This window comes from Macrosteles quadrilineatus, unplaced genomic scaffold (assembly GCF_028750875.1).
Source record: "Macrosteles quadrilineatus isolate MER2022 unplaced genomic scaffold, UCM_ALF_1.0 Scaffold_4__1_contigs__length_99947679, whole genome shotgun sequence".
Taxonomy (NCBI): Eukaryota; Metazoa; Arthropoda; class Insecta; order Hemiptera; family Cicadellidae; genus Macrosteles; species Macrosteles quadrilineatus.
Genome location: NW_026542597.1, coordinates 86,828,935 through 86,848,794, shown reverse-complemented (window position 1 = coordinate 86,848,794; position 19,860 = coordinate 86,828,935). Strand labels below are relative to the sequence as shown.

Here is a 19,860-nt window from a genome sequence, read left to right as displayed (position 1 = left end):
TTTCAATTAAAAATTACTTAATTCAATAAATCTTCATGATAAAGCTTCTAAAACGTTTTTGCGTCAAATTCTTAGTGGTGATTCAAATTATTGTAAATTTAAGTATATTTTTTTAATACCTAAAACAACTGTCACACTAAGTAGCCCTCTCAATTAGGAGCACATTATATTAGAAAGTCATTATGTCACTCCTTCAGTCTCACTAGGTCAAAATACACCCGCCACAGCAACCCTGCAGACTAAGCGAATTTCTATTTACTTGGTTGGATTTTAACTATAGTAAATTGGCCCTAGGTCTTATCATGAGACTAAGGCTTATTCCCTAATTGAGGAATTTGCTTAAAGGTAATAATGATAGAACTTCAAATACTTCTTTATTATTCATCAAGAATATTACGAGGCTTCATAAATACTTTTAGCAGAGGAAACATGAGAGAAATTAAAAAAAAATTTCTTTCAATAAGCAATCTTTGCTGTTAAGTTTGTTTCATTGGTGGACATACTGCTTGAGGTGACCCTTATCCTTCGGGTTACTCCAAGGTCACAAGGTTATCACAAGGTTAAAGGATATTAGTGATTGACTGTATTTGAACTAGGCACCTTCATGGCGGAGGTCCCTTGATCTACCTGCATTAGGTTTGATAGAAACTACTTAAGCTACTAGAATAGAGATGCAGAAAAATAATTTACACACTAAGATGTACTAATGAAAATGAAATTTTTATGAACTAAAATACCATTTCTAAGTTACTATACTTCGTGGCTGATATATTTGGTTCTCTTCGGACTTGCATTTTATTTAGAAGCAATTATTGTACTGTGAATGAAGTAGAATTTAGACCAAGAGCGTAGACTATCTCTCTAAATTCCAAGTTTCCGTAGTGTAGCGGTTATCACGTGTGCTTCACACGCACAAGGTCCCCGGTTCGATCCCGGGCGGAAACATAATCTTTTTATCGCTAGTAATATTACAAATTTATTTTAATTCATATTTATATCACTTTGTTTTACCGGCGCTATGAAAAAAAATTAAATCACAAATATTTTATATTAATTTAAATTAAAAATGAGGTTCAAATTTTTTTAATTCGTAAAAAAAAATTTATGACAGTCGGAATGTAAAAAATCCTGTTTTAGATTATCAAAAACCATCTCATGACTGAAAATTCACACATTATAAACAGAACGTCAGATTTTCATCAAATGTTAGTACAATATAGATAATTAATTAGTCTGTATGGTTTCATATTTTATTCTTTATACGTCCAGTTTATATTGTGCACATTTTCAAAGTCATAAGATGGTTTTTGATACTCTATAAACAGAGGTTTTTACCCTCCGACTGTCATTTAAAAAGTCTAATCGTGCTAAAAAAATTGTTGTTTTCACGTAAGTAGAATAAAAGAACAGAAATTAGACTAAACTTTTTTAGACAGAAGTCATACGATAAATGATCATGTTAATAACCAGCGTAGAACAGCTGATAAATATTTAACAGCTGATCAATATTTATAACAGCTGATAATTCTTACCAAAAACGACTTAGTCATCAGCGACAGCCTCCAGACTAGCGGCAAGACATGGTCCATTGCAACATCCTGATCTCAAGAGGTCACTGTAGCAAGGTCAGCCACGCCCGCTTATCACTTCCTGATTACAGATAAGGCAGGTTATCAGTGGAGGTCACCGACAGTCTGTCAGCTGTGACGTCATGTTGTTACTCCCTTGTACTACCTACGTGGTCTACCTTGCGTTGTAATCTCTTTGACTAAAGCTTGGGGAATAAAAAAATACCCCCGCCGCAGCAAACCTGCCGACTAAGCGAATTTCTATCTACACATCTGGAATTCCACTAAATTATTCCCTTAAAATTGTCAGATTTATTTCCTATTTAAATATCATCTATTATTACTTATTTAATACGCAAGCATATTTTTTGTGACAATTACTCCTCCGAAACTACTGAACCGATTGACATGTTTTTGGTGTCATTGGAAAGAGCGTAACGTGAAGTTGTGCAGGAAACTTTTTTCATAGGGAAATAATTAGAGAGTGAGGTCCTGGGCCCTTTAAAGTTTCGTATTTCTCCATAAGATTAACATGGGAAACAAACATTGTTATGAAACTCCAGCTGTTGTCAGAAATGCTGTTCTGCTATTTAATTTGATTTGTTTACAAGGATAATTGTTTCTTAGTGACATGTGGTCAATAAGTTATACTTTTGCATATATTTTAAATGATATACACTATATAAAATGATGGTACTGTATACATTAAGAGATATTCATTTAAATAATCAGTAAGTACGATTGAGCCTTTGCCTATATGTTTCCTGGTAAGTATAGTATCTCAAAGTAAAACCAAATTATTCTTTTCTGCATTCTCACCCCGTAGCGAGCACGGGCAGAGCAACTAGTTAATATTAATGAGTAGGTACTTAGGTTTGCTGCTACAGGGAAGAAAATAGGGGGTTTTTATTGAAATATAAATAGCTTAGTATGAAGTAAACAAAATTTCATTAAAATATGTCCATAGACAAGCAAGCTACAACACTGTATTTATTCTCCATAAGAATAACATGGTAATTTTAAATTTACACTATTTTGCGATTTATCCGTAACCGTTAGGCATGCAACAATGCTTCAATATACTAAATTATTTGTTTGTTTGAGCTCTACAAAATGGTTTAGAAAGAAATTGCAAAATTTTATGTTTTCAGGGTGAAAAATTAGAAAAACCCATTTTTACCCCATAAAACCCCCCATAAACCCCTGTTCCCATAGTCCGATCATGCTGGTTCGCGAACTCGTTCGAATAAATGTAGATTTACACGTTTATACCAAATTTCATCAAAATCGGATCATTTTTGCTCGAGTTATCGCGCTAACGGACACATATATAAATATATATATATATAAATATATATGAATTTGAACGGATGGTGTTTTTGGCCTCTGGGGACCTCAAAACTAAAAACTAAATCGGTCCCGGGTCCAGGTCTTACCATGAGACCTACGGTAATAGCTTATTCCCTATATGGGAAATTCGCTAAAAAAAATATTTAGTCAAAAATTTGAGGTATTTTTGTGTGAATATACATATTAATGCAACACCTGATTGTTCATGACAGCTGTTTTACTGTATGTATATATTACTAATATTATAAATGTGAAAGTTTGTGTGTTTGTTTGTGTGTTTGAAGATCAATCATGCATAAATCACTGGATGGATTGGGCTGAAATTTGGCATGATGATAGCTCACATTCCCGATTAACATATAGGCATATCCTTATCTCAAAAATCCCTTCGGGCTCCGCCCCAGTGGCTCTGTAGTTCCCCATGTTGACCTGATGAGTATTCATATTTAAAGGGAATTAAAGAATCTAGTCAGCTGTTTCAACTAAAAAATTTGGTTCCATGATATACAAAAGCGTGAAAAAGTTATACGATTTACCAACAGGGTGCAACACCAATTTTTTTGCATTTTTATGTAAACAGCTAATTTGAACTAAGCAGAAACAAACAACTGTGATACGCAAGAACTGTCAAAGAAGGATTGTTTACAGTTATGTTTATGTTTTTAATGTCATGAATAATTTGTGATTTTTTTAATTTGTAATACTTTATTTTTCTTTATTGTTTAGGTGAAGAGGTAGAACATTATGGCTATGGTAGATTTGTAATACCATAGTATACCGTCAATTTAAAGAAACAAATTTTATCAAACTTTGTCCTCCCCCATTGCAAACGAAAAGCTTGAGTATAACTGCAATAAGCAATTTAAACTTATATGCCAACCCCGTACGAAGGACGGGTACTCTGCTAGTGTATTTTTTATTGTGAAGGAGATGTAGGTTCGGTATGTCTCCTGTGATTAATTAAGTATGTTTAGTTCCGGATGAAAAAAAAACTATTTAACCTTTTGGGCTGAAATATTACATGAAATTGGATAACATGACTAAGAACAGCTTAACATATCCATATCCATATTTATGTTCCCTTAGATCAACAACAAATATTCATGCCTTTAATAGGACTAAGGCAAATATAAACCAGTATATTCCTGCATTCAATAGAACGTTAAAAGTATGGAATAGGACGATATGAAGGTTTCGAGATTGTATTTCGTAGACAAAATATAGACATAAATTCTTGCCTATGAGCCCTAAGATAGTCTTTTCGACAAAGAATTGCAAAACATCATTGAAGTTTATATTTAGAATAATGCTCAGGACACAGAAAAAAATCCAAACATGGTTAAGTTAGTTTTTCAAAAGATATGAACTTGGTCCATAGTGTGGTATACCTAACTTAGAGACTGCTAGGATTATTGATATACACGTGATATTTAGGATTTGTTTTCAACATAAGCAAACATTTAACGTTAGTAAAACAATAGTGCTAGCTTAATTTTTAATGTAAATACTGTATATGTATTTGGATTCTTGTATGTAATTTAACATGTTTTGTAATTTATTATGTCAATTAGTTTCAAAACTCCAACATATTAGTACACTTTAGATACTACAGGCTATAAAAAATTGGGATGGTATCTTACGCTATCTTATATCTTCCTCTGTTTAACATAACACGAAATAATAGGTTTTTAAAGTGAATTTTTACATTTAATTTGAAATTTAAAATAGTTCACAATGCTTGGTAGTTAATAATGGTTTTCAATTCATTGAATTTCTCTCCTACTACCATCTTGCTTTAATAATTCAGAATGGACTTTATAGGTTATTAACACAACTATATTCCCACTGTGACAATAAATTATTATGACTCAATAGTGTATAACTTTTCAAAATGTAAATTTACTTTATGAATTTTAAAAGGTCAGAAATGGTCAAAAGCTAAGCTATTGTTTTCGAAAGAGTTATTAACTTCACCTGGAGGAATGTTAAGTACACAACTACGAAAAAACAAAATTATATTTAAAATATCAATAACAATAACATTTTTACCATACTGTACATACTCTTAAACACTATAAATATTTTCCTTGTACTTTCTTTAAAGTTTTTTATTTGTTGTATGGTTCTATCTATACATGATGAAGAGTTTTTATTTCTTAGTACAAAAATTAAATACAAAATAAAACAAAAAAACTAAGGGATGTAATAATGTAATACTCTTCCATATCTAAAATGTGGACCTATATTTCAAAAAGTTTGCTAAATTTTTTATTTTCTGAATTAAGTTTCCGTATTTTATATGGATGTAAAACATATATATCTATTTATTATATTTCTCCTAGTTGTTGAAGACTCTTTTCTTTCCGTAGTCTATCTTCCCATCGCCGTCGTCATCTGTGTAGAGCTCCTTGAAGCGAGGGTGATTCTTGTAGTAGTCCTTGCTGGAAATTCAACAAATCGTTGCAAAATCATGTAAAATATATTATAAAATATATTATTGCTGGAATCAATAATATATAATTGTACATAAAGTTATAGTGGCTTTGAAAGTCCCCAGCTAGGTCAACTCTAGACCCATTTACCAGTCCTTGAAATTTCAAATAATGATCTTGATGGAAGAACCGTGTTAGAAAGCAAGACCAGAGATTATGTCATTATTAAACAAATAACATAAATAAATTCAGATTTGTGTAAAAAAAACATACTCAAAAAAGAGAGTTTGTAGAATAATGTGGTTTGTAAATTTATTACTTAAGTTGAAAATGCTTTATTCATTTAATGCGATTTTAAAGCTGAAGGGTTAATTACAATTAAGGACAAATTAAAGAAATATTATTTGATTACTTAGTGAAATAAATATTGATAATTTTGCATCCCACTTTTTCTGGGTGAAACCCTTATTTCATTTTTGTGTACTTTGGCCACATTTACTTTTTATTTAAGCTAAAAAAAAATGTTCAACCTAATAAATGTGAAACAACTACACATTGTAACATCGACATAACTATAACCTAAACTTAAATTTTTATTTTTGAGGGTAATTAATGAATAAACACAATATAAAAAACAATCTTTATTTTACATTTTAGGCAACAAGTATGACCAAAGATGGTGGTTTTACTTGATAACATTTTTAATCACATGTATTTTTTCAATATAATTTTATTACAAATGTATTACCTACAACAAGATATCTTTCGAGCACAAAAGCATATGTATGAGACGGATTGAAATAATTCAAATTTCTGATAGCGGAAAAGTAAAAGAAATATACTTTAATTAGGTGGAATGTTTTATAAAATATTGCTCTTCAATGTTTGTAAACTTGAGCAAATCCAAGTACGATATACCTTACAACAAACAACTCATGATAAACACAAATTCTTAATACGCTATCGTCTGTTCTAAAAATCACAGAAGTCTTCTCCTCTTCAGCGGTTCCATGTCTTCTACTTTCTTCCACTTCGTCTTCTACGATCTGTTGTTGTTGTTGTTCTTCCTATTCTGCTTGGCCGCCGCTGCCGCCTCCTTCGCCGCCTTCTGGGCAATCACCTCCGGGTTGTCCTTGAACCAGTCTTCGCTATAAAGCAACAGACCAACATGTCAATCAAACTGTTTTGGTAAATCCACAGAAGTTTGGAGTTTTTTGGTCATTTTTGTATAATTGTAGATGGTGGAAGAGAAAGATACAACAATGTTATTTCTAAGCCGGAGAAAAATGCATTTAAACAATGTTAAATTGGTTAAACAAATTCGGTTCGAATATTTAGTGAAGAAACTAATCAAAATGATGGGTCGGATAGGAGCTATTTCTTTAATATCCCTAGCCCTTCATTAAACTATTTAGTATGTACGTTCAATTTTTTTGTCCCAAAAGTAGAATATGATTTAAAAACTCAAGGGGGAAGGAGGGGGTTTGTGATACCGTTGAGTATATATCATAAAACATACGTTAATCCTTTTATTGTTGCTTCTTTGTATTTATACCTAAAAAATAGACAAATTTCTAATTGTGGACAAGAAATCAAAAGTATTACATCATATGAAATAGTTATTATAATTTGTTTACCATTTTCAAATTATGAATTAAAATTAACTAGCTGTTACCCAAGGGTTTCACCCCGTTTGACTTCATAAGTATTAATAAAACTATTGATTGGTTAAGTTAAGCTGAAATAAACAAAGCAGAATACAATAAGACAAACAAATAATCACACCTGATTTCAATAAGGTAATGAATTGAAAGAATAACAAACAAATAAATACAGCTGAGGTATTTTTAACATTAGGAAATTTATCTTTAGAAAGGAATTACGACCTTAAAGGGGCAATTTGCGCAAGGGTTCTCGTCATGAAGAACATTTTATGTGGGGTGAGACTTGTATTTTTCTCAAAAGTTTGTGGGTACTTTGGGATTTATATATGGATTTTGTTCCCAAACTCTAGAGGAGTTGCAATAATGACGGTCTGATCCTAATCAGGAAGCTTAGATTCTGCATTAACCTCCCGCAGTGACCTTCCATTGAAAGTTAATTGAACAGTCTATCAGCTAAACTGCTTGTAATTTAAAACATAACGGTAAAGCATCCCACGTGGTCTTGCATCTCTGGATAAGAATGACTTGAGAAATTAAATTAAAATGTACAATACTGTATTACATTATCCTTTGAGTAATGTCATATATATTTTACTAGATATGTTCACACCTAACAAACAAATTAGGCTAAAAGATATGTAATGCGAATTTGTTTATATTTGAAATTTAAGAATGGTCTTTATATAACATATATTTCGTACACAATGGTTATAGGAAACACTGATTATACTAGTAGATATAGTTTGTTCATGAAAAGACTGGATACAATAAAGATATGTTTATATCCGTCAACAAAAGTAGTGGAAAAGTCTATCTACATACATAATAACATAAGGGTCTTCTCTGTAACACCCCCTTTTCAGCCGTCCTTCTTCACCGATTTACATGATTATGATGTCATTGTAAAGCTTTTGATCTTCCGAAGTGACGTATGGTAAATTAAAAGGTAATTTCCATTAGGTCTTCGCCCCCTAGAGTTTTATTTCTAGGGTTTGTTTTCGAAGATTCAAATATGCTGACCAACTTTCTTTATAACAATAAACGTGAATTGTAATAACAGCTGGTCCTTCTGTTTAATGTTTAACCACAGTTAGATTGTAAAAAATAGACTAAAAAAATTAGGGAAATTTTTTAAAACTTATTCTACCATCTCTGCGATTGTTAGGTACCTGATTTAGGTACCAATATTTTTTTTGTAATCAGGTTTTCCTATTTATCTCCACAATGATCCTTCTCCATATCTAGAAATCTTTACAGTTTTACTAGGTTTTAGACATTATGACCCTTGAAAGATCAGAGTATAGCCATGTATGTTTATTAAATTGCACTTTTGTTTGCTGTAATAGCTTGGAGTCTTTGTCGTTCACCATTTATTTTGCTTATTTTCCAGCCATGTTATTAGGGTACTCAAATTAATTCAGCGTTAGTAAAACAACAACTTCTACACTTAAAATATATGGCAAGAATTAATACTGCCTTACTTGTCCTGTTACTCTGCTTTCTTTGGTAAAATCATACTTTACAGTGGATGTGATAACCTTGATGATGTAACACTAAAGCAATAAAGGAGTAATTGTCTATGCTTTTGTCAAGCAATTTACTAACATATACTGTTTTAACAATATAGTTAAAGCATAGAAACAAGTAAATTAACCTTTGCTTAGTGACAGGGAAAAATAGTTTGTTTTTTATGAAAGATGATTGAAGTTTTCTATGAAAAAAAGGAAAACAGCACCGTCAGTCAATCTATATAATTAATACGCTACATGAAACTTTGTCGGTTGAACTCCTCCGCTATTTCTTAACCGATTTTATCCATTGACGTCTCATTGGAAAGAGCGTGTCGCGTAGATTTGCAAACCTTACATTTTTTATAAAGTCCCTTGGGCTCTGCCGCAGTGGCTGTTAAAGTTTCCATGTTATCCTTATGAAGAACCTAATTGTTTACATTTTGATCAGCTGTATAATTTAGTTATTTATTTTTCAATTCAATGAAAAATATTTGGGAACACTAGCTGACCCGGCGAACTTCGTATCGCCTAAGTTATAGGTTTGCCCTAAGACAGACCGATGGAAAGAAAGTACCGTTACGTTTAATTTTCAAGATGATCTCGTTCGCATCGCTCAATCACGTCCTGGTTGAAGTTCGTTCGCTACGCTCACTCACCTTTGGGTTGGAGCTCGTTCGCTGCGCTCACTTGCCTTCAGGTTAGCTCGTTCGCTACGCTAACTCGCCTCCAGGTTGAAGTTCGTTCGCTACGCTCACTCACCGAGCTCGTTCGCTACGCTCACTTACCTTTAGGTTAGAGCTCGTTCGCTGCGCTCACTTGCCTTCAGGTTAGCTCGTTCGCTACGCTAACTCGCCTCCAGGTTGAAGTTCGTTCGCTACGCTCACTCACCTTTTGGTTGCAAATTAGCTGTTGTCATAAATGTAAAAGAAATAATAGTGCTGCACCCTGTTGGTAATCCTTGTAACTTTAATGCTATTGAACATCATAGAACAGAACCAACTTGTTTAATTGAAGCAGCTGTAAAGATTCATTAATTCCATTTCTCATAAGGTTAACATGGGAAACTCCAGAGCCACTGGGGCGGAGCCCTTTTAAGAATTTCGAAACGGGAAATAGTTTACGTCCGATTCGCATACCTACAGAATTTACACACCAAATTTCATAACAATCGGTGAAGTCGTTCCGGAGGAGTTTGCAGACAAACACTGTGACACGAGAATTTTATATATTAGATTTACTGATATTGCCCAGATAGCACGTAAGCTTGATTCAAGCCTTGAATTACGCTTGCTTTTACTTGCAATGACAGCTTTGAATTGTCACTTTGGATTCAAACTCGAGTCAAGTGTCAACTTCGTGTAACACACTTGAATTACGATTACAGTGGATTGAATCAGCTTTGAAATGTCACATTAGATTCAAACTGGATTCGAGTATACACAACACACTACCATTACGCTTGCACTTGCTTGTAACAATGATCCTGAATTATCAAATAACTGAAAAAATACTACGGGTGAAAGAATAAATAACGTAAAGAATGAAAGAAATTACCATCCAGGGACGTTCTCTGGGGCGTCACACCTCTGGGTTTCCTCATTGTAGACCTCACCCAGAGAACACCCTTGTTCCCGGGGGGTGATACCGTTGAGGCACACGTAGAACTTCTGGCAGTCCTCAGGATGTGCATATACAGGGTGTGCCACAGCTTGTCCGTGGCCTGAAGCTTGACCCTCCTTGGGGCACGAGAACCCATCCTTCAGCTTCACTGCAATGTTAAAGATCCATTAGAATAACCTAAAAATATTGTTTCATTTTCCTAAAAATAATTAATAGGCGAGCATGTTTCTTGAAAACCTTTTTTCTCATCTAGTGTGCATCGCAGGAAAAATCTACGCACACTGTTAGATAGATATTTTCCTTTAGATGTGCAGAGTCAAACTTGTTTAGTAGGATTGGGCTATATTTGTAAGACATAGATTGCCAAACATGTTCTAGTATGAACATTGTAAGGTTGAGTTTCAACTCTTTTGTTTATCGTTTTATGAGTGTATCCAAATATACTTATCCAAATAAAAACTCCTCTAAAGAATAACTTTGACAACTTTGATCTTTGTAATAAATACTCAGTTTGTAATGTAATTACAAAAGGAACGTAATAACGTCCAAATAACATCCGTGTTGCAAATATCTACATTTATCACTAATTCGACAAAGGTATGCCTACTTTACCATATTTCTCCTTAGTCAATTCAGTAACTTAGTTTAAAGTATTAGTCTGGTGTGCTGTTTGATCATGAAAGCAATATAAAACAAAAGGTGGGTATAATATTTTTATTCAGTCTTCAAATAATTCAAATACTATAAAAAACTCAGTAGCCCTTCTTAGCTTTGAAAACAGAATCATAGTAGGAATAGTTGTACACATTATAATTCCGTTGCTTTCTTTCCATACAGTTTTAGAATTCTTTGTACAGTCCCATCTTTCATCTAGCATGTTGTCAGCCGAATGAAAAATGTTCCCTAGGCTTTCTTCATACAGTTGTAGAGGAATTAGCATACTGCCTTGTTATATCTACTAATCTTGACTATGGAAACAATTATTCTACTTTTAGCTACTTTCTACTTACTTAGTGTCTCCATTTATTCTCCCTCGGAGCACACTCTAAGGCCTAAACACTCATCCAAGTAAATCCCTTGTAATGATCTCTGTGACCTCTACTCTTCTTGTTGCCCAATGTAATTTGATACTTACTACAAAAGCCAGAGTACTTGTCAAAATAAAGTCCTGAGGGACAAGTGATTTCTGTGCTCTCTACCTCTTCCTATTTCCCAATGTAATTTGATACTTACTACTATCTACTTCCTACTTACTAGTGTCTGCTTCTCCCAGCAGATGCAGGCTACACACAAGTGCCAGAGTATTCATCAAAGTGAAGTCCTGAAGGACAAGTGATTTCTGTGCTCTCTCCATCTACTTACCAGTTACTCACTGCCATTTCATACTTACTACTATCTACTTCCTACTTACTAGTGTCTGCTTCTCCACAGTTTTGTCTGCCAGCAGATGCAGGCCATACACAAGTGCCAGAGTATTCATCAAAGTGAAGCCCTGAAGGACAAGTTATTTCTGTACTCTCTCCAACTACTTACCAGTTACTCACTACCAGTTCATACTTACTACTATCTACTTCCTACTTACTAGTGTCTGCTTCTCCACAGTTTTGTCTCCCAGCAGACACAGGCCACACACAAGTGCCAGAGTATTCATTAAAGTGAAGCCCTGAGGGAAAAGTGATTTCTGTGCTGTCTCCATCTACTTACCTGCTACCCAATGCCATTTCATACTTACTACTATCTACTTCCTACTTACTTGTGTCTGCTTCTCCACAGTTTTGTCTCCCAGCAGATGCAGGCCACACACAAGTGCCAGAGTATTCATCAAAGTGAAGTCCTGAAGGACAGGTAATCTCTGTGCTCTCTCCCTCTATACAGTTGTAGAATATATTGCAGACTGTCTCGTCAGGGTGGGCGAAGTACCCGTTTCTTCGGGGGCACAAATGGGTACCCTGGGGGTCCTCTGGAACATTAAAACGATAATTACTTTCGTTTCTAATAGAGTTTATGCATCCTAAACTCTTATAGTATTTATTGGAAAGTCTTGAGTTAGAATTGGATCCAACGTTGGAATACAGAAGATCAGTCACGTAATGCATCCAAAGTGAGCATCCACTTGCTCATTTCCTCATCAAAAATCACAAAAATATTTTCAGGGGCTTAAACTTGGTTAGTAAATGTTACATCTTCACTACATCACTGCAATACCATACTGATACCAAATTATACTATGGTAAGATGAGAAAAAATAAATCACAATATAGCGAACTCTTTTTTCAACTGAATACTTATTATTTATCTGGGACGATATGGTAAAGACCCGGTAGACAAGGTCAGCTAACAAACAAATATTATTAATACAATGTTTTGCTGACTAGTTAAATATTTGTTTGCCCTTCATAGTTGTTAAGTAGCAGAGCTTGAGATGTTTTAGGGCGAAAGTTTTTAAATTCCAAACAAAATACGAGTAAAATGGGAAAGTGACAAATTCTAAATTAACACTCTGCTACATATAAGTTCCAACAAAACATTGGAATAGATTTTCTAAAATATATGAGATGTAATACATAAAACTCACGTAGTTCCAGGCGATCTCCACAGTCTACATTGAAAGGTTGATCACACTTGTTGATCTTTCTGTTCGTAGGATCAAAGACTAGACCGTCAGGACACAGTTTCTGAGTCGCAACTCCTTCATCACACTCGTAGTATTTGTCGCATTGTACAGTGTCTTCGTACTGGCCGTACTTCTTGTCTGGGCACTTGAACTGTGCAACTGAAACAAGAAAAGTTTATGGGAAAAGATTCTTTTTAGGTCTTTGAAGGACAGCATTGTTGAGATTGGCATTAGTAAAGCATGGATCTTAGTATAAAGAGTTCTTCATAGTTAGTAAGTTCTTCTCGATTGCAAGATCTATTCTAAATAGAATTACAACTAGAGGTGGACTGCAAGCTAAAAGATCACGGTGGGTGGTCAAAAAGCCTTTTGGCCATTTGAAGAATTTTCACCGGACCATCAATGGACTGTCCACTACAATATTCTTTTTATGGTGGAACCTGTCTCCTGACTAATGGTATAAAGGCCCGTGTCTGTCTTAGGTAGACTGAGGGTCAGAAGACAGGTCCTATAATTCAGACTAGAATCGTGTTTTAGTTTTTATCCCTTCATTATGTTCTTGAAATGAATCCATTTAAGGTCATAATATTTTTTAAATGTATGTCTAAAATTTAACCAGTTCAAAATATTGAAGATAGCAATTTGAGTTATTTTTGTATATAAATTCCTGGAACAATTAATATTGTATGATACCAGTTTTATATTTAAAATGTATTCGTTATGTAAATGCTTATGAACATCGTATGATGAAGGCAGTGGCTTCAGCGGTCGTAAAGCAATTAGGAAGTTCGAAGAGCACTTTCACCTAATCAAATCACCGCATTTCCTGGGGAGAAATTGATTTAGGAAAGGAAATCAAAGCTAAATTGCAGACTGCATTAATCAAACTCCCATCCAAGATTTTCTCCCTAAAGAGTATTCAGCTTAAATTATAGTTATTTTGTGCGAATTAAACCATGATACAGATTTTTTGTTTTTGCCTATACGTCAACGTCAGATTAAGCCAAATTTTGATACGAATGCCCATAGTATATATAAATACTCCTAGAGCATGCTATTATCAAAATACTACATGAATCTCTACACAGTAAAAACTAAGAACATCTAGTTATATCCATAGTAGAAGATCAACTAAAGCAACCTTGCGGGATAACGTCAACAATCGGTACCAAGATGGCGGCTGACAGGTGCACAATGTTACCAACCTTATCGATGTATTGTGCCCGATTATCCAACAACCCGGTCACCAAGAGAGGAAGTGGACCGCTTAGCTGAGAACAGGATCAAATTCCAAGAAAGACGAAAGTATGATGTAAGGTGAGAGAAAGTACGCCCACTGCGTCACATGTGGTAGCGCCTGACTTACTAAGAGGTGAACTCTGACTGTTTGTAGCCCCGTCAAAGCAGAGCTCCGACTATTCAAAGTAAAACTCAGACTGTTAGTAGCCGTCAAAGTATGACTCCGCCTGTTCGTAGCTCTGTCAAAGTAGAACTCTGACTATTCAAAGAAAAACTCCGACTGTTTGTAGCATTCAAAGTAGAAGCCCGAATATCCAAAGCGAATCTAAGACTGTACTGACTGTAGGTAGCTGTCAATGTATGACTCCGGCTGTTTGTAGCCCCGTCAAAGCTGAACTCCGACTATTCAAAGCAAAACTCCGACTGTTTGTAGCTCCGTCAAAGCAGAAATCCGACTATTCAAAGTAAAACTCAGACTGTTGGTAGCCTTCAAAGTATGACTCCGACTATTCAAATCAAAACTCAGACTGTTAGTAGCATTCAAAGTAGAAGCCCGAATATTCAAAGCGAATCTAAGACTGTACTGACTCTAGGTAGCTGTCAAAGTATGACTCCAACTGTTTGTAGCCCCGTCAAAGTAGAAGTGAAAGAAAATCTAAGACTGTTGATAGCCCCGTCCAAGTACAACTTCGACTGTTTGTAGCAGCTCCGTCAAAGTGGAAATCCGACTACTCAAAGCAAATCTAAGACTGTTGGTAGCCGTCAAAGTATGACTGCGACTGTTTGTAGCCCCGTCAAAGTAGAAGTCCGACTATTCAAAGCAAATTGGTAGCTGTCAAATATGACTCCGACTGTTTGTAGCTCCGTCAGAGCAGAACTTCGACTATTCAAAGCAAATCTCCGACTGTTTGTAGCTCCGTCAAAGTAGAATTCCTTCTGCGAAACAGAAGTATGTTAGTAGCCACATGTCTGAATTACTTTATTTGAGTGAAAACTGCATAGAAGCATAGCTTTAAAATTTCGTCACTCCTTTAAATAAAACGGCCCTGACATTACACAGTTACATCAAAGCATAAAACATGAAATGGGATGTTTTAAATTTGGAATAAATTTGTCGCATTACAAATAATACACGTGGGAAGAGTAAGAGAATGGCATGCACAGTGCAAGAATACAAATTACAGCAGAACTGCATATTCAGAGACAACTTGAATTGCAAATTAGAGAAGCTGGAGAAAGTAATAACTAAGCAGTTTATTTCTAGGTCGACTACACAAAATTAAAATATTAGATTGTGACCCTTATAAGGGAACTAAATATTACAGTTAATTAAAAATATCACAATTCATCAGCCAATGGTTGTACTGTACCAGGACCGGCTTACCCCTTGCTTTCCTTGAAAAGTTCCACTAGTAGGCATTTGATTACCACGGGAAAATTTAAAAACGGACGTTTAAAAGGCTTTTAACCTAGTTTTTTAAGCGTAATAGGTAAATAATGAACATTTGCTATATATCAGAATCGTAAAACAAAAAGAGTGTTGGGATTGGAATGTAAACAACAAAAATACATTCTTATCCACCTGCAAAGGAATGCTATTTAGTTCACTGTAAAACCGACACTTGTCCTGAGGTTAGGTTTCGAGACAATTGTTTATACTTGAGACCAACTTTGGAATGTAAGGTCCAGAATTTGGTCTGTGCTACCATCATTCTATATGTCTGTAGGGCCCCTATTACACTGATCTGCCAAGTTAAATAAAATTCACGCAATATTTAACATTAAGCTTAACTTCCCTCTTAGAGCTGTTTTTTATGCAATAGACGGTAAGGTATTGCTCATAGAACAGCCTTGGCATTTATATCTCGTTTGAATGTTGTAGGATGCATAGATAGCCTACGTGCGCGTGGCTGCTTGGAAGAAATGTCTTGTAAATAATCCAAGGTTACTCTGCTTTCATACCTTAGGGGTGGAACAACTGTGGAAATAGTATTGGTATTCTTTGCAGTGTGTTTACCTAAGTTATTTATTTTATATAACCTTGTTTAGATTGATTTTGTTTAAATACATAAAATAAATCTTTAAATCATTTTAAAAATGCCAACTCTCATGATTTCGTCCCCAATGTTTGGATTAATTATCGTGGTACAAAATCACAAGCAATAGAGGGTGCAACTGTAAAATACCCTCATCTCTCCCAGTTACAAATTTTTGATCTAAATTAAAAAAATCATGGCTAACTTCATCGTTATGTTCTATCCCCATGAATTGACATAATTTAAAAACTAAAACTTTGGGTAAATACTGACTAAATTATTATGATCCATTTCCATGGAAAGTCTAATTCAACACAGAAAATAAACCATCGTATTTCAAAGATGACTTTTTCAATCAAAACCAAAATAGAAGTTGTGAAGAGAAATTGTAGAAACAATGAACGTAATAATGAAATTCCTTGTTAAAAGGTTACAACCTTTAGAACAAGATTCTTTCTTGAGCTTCTTTCAACTCGTAAAAACTAGAATTACAAGTTGTGGACTTCCTGACCAACAATGCCATATTAGTCCTTTCCAATGAGACTCTGTTAATTGATCTATTAAGGAAATAATTCGATTCACCCTACTGTATTGTTTTATTGATACAGTTGCGCATTTTAAGTGCGTACTTTAAGCTGACCTTAAGGGCCGGATGATATTGTAAACGAGACAGAAAATACGTTCGTGTATCTTCTTTATTAAGATCATCTGATTCTTTAGCCGCACAATTTATATCAATCAATCGATCAATTTATTGAGATGGGGACGCCAACTAGGTGCGTATTTTGACCTAAATATGAATTAAAGATGTTGCGAGATGATCTTTGTAGCTTTGTTACTGACTAAGATCAGATGTTTCATCAGCCAGGATAATTTATTTAAAGTCCATTGATCAGGGATAGTTGGGTCCAGTATCGAACGATCAAAGAGCTACTGAATTTCCTCAGAATTAAACCGGCAACCTTTTGATTGTTAGGCAAATTACAAAGAACAGTTGGGTTCAATTCCACACAATCAAAAGGCTACAGACCATTTTTCAAGATCAAATTGGCAACCTTTATGATGGATTTAAGGAAAGAACTATGATACTTTGCTCTCTTGATTACAGCAATACAAATGCATCTTTATTTCATTTTCCAAAGTAAATTGTAACATCCTACTTACCCATTGTCATTTACTTTTTAAATGTATTTTCAATTTTAAATTCACAAAATGTAGTATGTTAGACCATTACTTAAATACACAATAGCAACCAACCAACACCTTTAAAAAACTATGTACTCATTGCAAAGAGAGTTCGTGGGAAATAACCTGCGAACGACCTATCTAGAACTCTTAAATAACCTATTATAAAACTATAATCGATCAATACGCCAAGCCTGTCCCGTGAAAATTGGGGTTTCACGGTTCCGAAATGGCCGACGGCTAACCTTTGTTCGTATACGTCTGGTGATAAAGCTTTGATCGGTTAAAACACCCTTCTAAGAAAAAGAGTTCAATTATTGAGCTTTTAGCGAATTTCCCATATAGGGAATAAGCTATTACCGTAGTACTCATGGTAAGACCTGGACACGGGACCGATTTTTTTTTCGTTTTGAGGTCCCTAGAGGCCAAAAACACCATCCGTTCAAATTCATATATATATATATATATATATATATATATATATATATTTATATATATATATATATATATATATGTGTCCGTTAGCGCGATAACTCGAGCAAAAATGATCCGATTTTGATGAAATTTGGTACAAACGTGTAAACCTACGATTATTCGAACGAGTTCGCGAACCAGCATGATCGGACCATGGGAACGGGGGTTTATGGGGGCTTTTATGGGGTAAAAATGGGTTTTTCCAATTTTTGACCCAAAAAACATAAAATTTTGTAATTTCTTTCCAAACTATTTTGTAGAGCTTAAAAAAACAAATAATTTAGTATATTGAAGCGTTATAATGCGCCTAATAGTTACGGAGAAATTGTTAATTTAAAATTCCCATATTATTCTTATGGAGAATAAGTAAACTGTTCTAGTTTGCTTGTTTATTAACATATTTCGCCCAAATTTGGAAAATGTTTTAATTTCTTACTAACTATTAACATTTTACATAAAAAAACACTTTTACCCTCCCTGTTGCAGCAAACCTAAGTATGTGTTAAACTGATTCTATTTAAATAGGGAATAAATTTGATATTTTTAAGGAGACATTTTAGTGTAAATCCAATCAGGCAAATGGAAATTCGCTTAGTCTGCAGGTTTGCTGCGGCGGGGGTATTGTAATTTTTTGAAGCCTTGCAGGAACATTTTCATCCCTAAATTGCGGGAAACACAGGATTACTCTACTCACAATCCATAAACAGCTGTTGTAACAGTTTTTAATAACTTCAGAGCAACAATGACCAGAGTTATTAGTCTGGAAGGAAGTGAAGTAGTGAAAGTGTTCAGCTTGACGTTATGCAACGCTAGGCTGGGCTCCGCGATCAAAATGCTAACACCTTGGCAAAACAACTAAAAGTTATGATCAGGAAGGTCATTTACTGTTTTTCTGAGAATCTGGGATACACAGAATTGAACATTACCTGATTGCCTTGGTTTTTTGATGAAATTACTGTAATTTGCTTTAGAAAATGGAGTCAGTTGGTTCAAAATAATGTGGAACGTTGGGGAAAAAAGAAGCGAAATATCATAAAACATCTATGCTAATATGTTTGTGTTATTACAGTTTCACTTTTTCGTCATTTATACTTAGTGTCACTGCATATCATTTTCTCTATTGCTAGAACAGCACAAAATGATGACCATAGCGCTTGACGAGCTCACGAAGTTGTAATAGTATAACTGACACAATGAAAGATCATCAACCGGTTACTTTGAAATGGAATCTAACGTAAAACTATGAGATTTTACCTTCAAGTGTGTGGGTTTGTGAGATTTCAATTCCGAATTGTATATGTTTAATCTGTGTTCGTGTATCCAATCTTATGACGGAGTTCTAAATATCAATCGAAACATAATATCATGTTTACTACTTGCTTATACAACAAAAACCTTTTGACGAGCTATGCTTGTGGTGCACAACAAATGAACTATTGGAAGAAATGTCTAAAATTAAGGTTAAGTCTTAACACAGCTTGTTAACTATAACAAAATTACTCTTATAAACCATTTTTCTACATTTAACTCATCTGCACACATCCGTATGGAAAAATAATTACAACGTTGTATACTTGTCTGCTAGGCTGGACCTCATCAATTTACGAAGATCAGTAAATTCTTCGGGTATTTAAATACTGCTCAACAACACGATCATGCAACAACTATACAACGTGAGAGCTAGAACGTTAACTTATAAACAAATAAAAGTTTTATAAATTCACGTGACTCACCAGTGGAGTGAGAGAGAGCGATGATCAGGAGCGCAGCGTAGAGCGACTTCGGTGGTAGAGCCATGTCAGCTACTGACTACCAACTGGGAGCTGACTGGGAACCTCCTCTGGAACCTCCCGGTACCTCCCGGCACCTCCTCGTACCTCCTGGGCTTATCACGCTCCGTGACCTTCAAACGACCTACTGATAAGATGGGCAAGGGTTTCACTGGGGATAGGAGAGGGAGATAGAAACATTTTTGTCTGGGGGTCATCGTAGATTATTTATAATCCTCAGTTATTATTATTTTAATTTATCATTCTGATATATTGTTTTGGCATGGTTTGCTCAGATTTGCCCCTCTATTGCAATCGGTTAAGGTTGCATAGTTGAAGACAGAATATTTTTACAGAGAAAGAAATTATATTTGGAATCCGTCTCGAAGGACCATTAA

At 34.7% G+C, this 19,860-nt stretch overlaps 1 protein-coding gene and 1 non-coding gene across 3 annotated transcripts; one reads left to right on the top strand and one right to left on the bottom strand.

Annotated features, from left to right (window-relative positions):
- The first annotated feature begins 872 nt into the window (after nucleotides 1–872).
- Trnav-cac (transfer RNA valine (anticodon CAC)) lies at nucleotides 873–945 on the top strand. Its single transcript has one exon. It is a non-coding gene; the product is annotated as a tRNA-Val (tRNA).
- A 4,110-nt stretch (nucleotides 946–5,055) lies between these two features.
- On the bottom strand, nucleotides 5,056–19,553 carry LOC128991852 (protein obstructor-E-like). 2 transcript variants are annotated; one of them, XM_054415073.1, is made up of 5 exons: nucleotides 19,427–19,553; nucleotides 12,721–12,918; nucleotides 11,899–12,105; nucleotides 10,080–10,293; nucleotides 5,056–5,359 (listed from the first exon to the last, which is right to left on the bottom strand). In XM_054415073.1, exons 1-5 carry the CDS (start codon nucleotides 19,488–19,490, stop codon nucleotides 5,257–5,259), a joined length of 786 nt encoding a protein of 261 aa, XP_054271048.1. In that variant the 5' UTR covers nucleotides 19,491–19,553; the 3' UTR covers nucleotides 5,056–5,256. The 2 variants fall into 2 exon arrangements, with proteins under 2 accessions (XP_054271048.1, XP_054271047.1); XM_054415072.1 differs by lacking the exon at nucleotides 5,056–5,359 and adding an exon at nucleotides 5,979–6,498.
- Nucleotides 19,554–19,860: the final 307 nt, after the last annotated feature.

Excerpts from the sequence above, each read along its gene's own strand:
- LOC128991852 (XM_054415072.1), bottom strand. The coding sequence starts at position 19,490 with ATGGCTCTACCACCGAAGTCGCTCTACGCTGCGCTCCTGATCATCGCT. Across the intron at positions 12,919-19,426 it reads CGCTCTCTCTCACTCCACTG|TTGCACAGTTCAAGTGCCCA; the intron begins GTGAGTCACGTG and ends TTCTTGTTTCAG. Across the intron at positions 10,294-11,898 it reads CTGTGGAGAAGCAGACACAA|TGAAGCTGAAGGATGGGTTC; the intron begins GTAAGTAGGAAG and ends TTAACATTGCAG.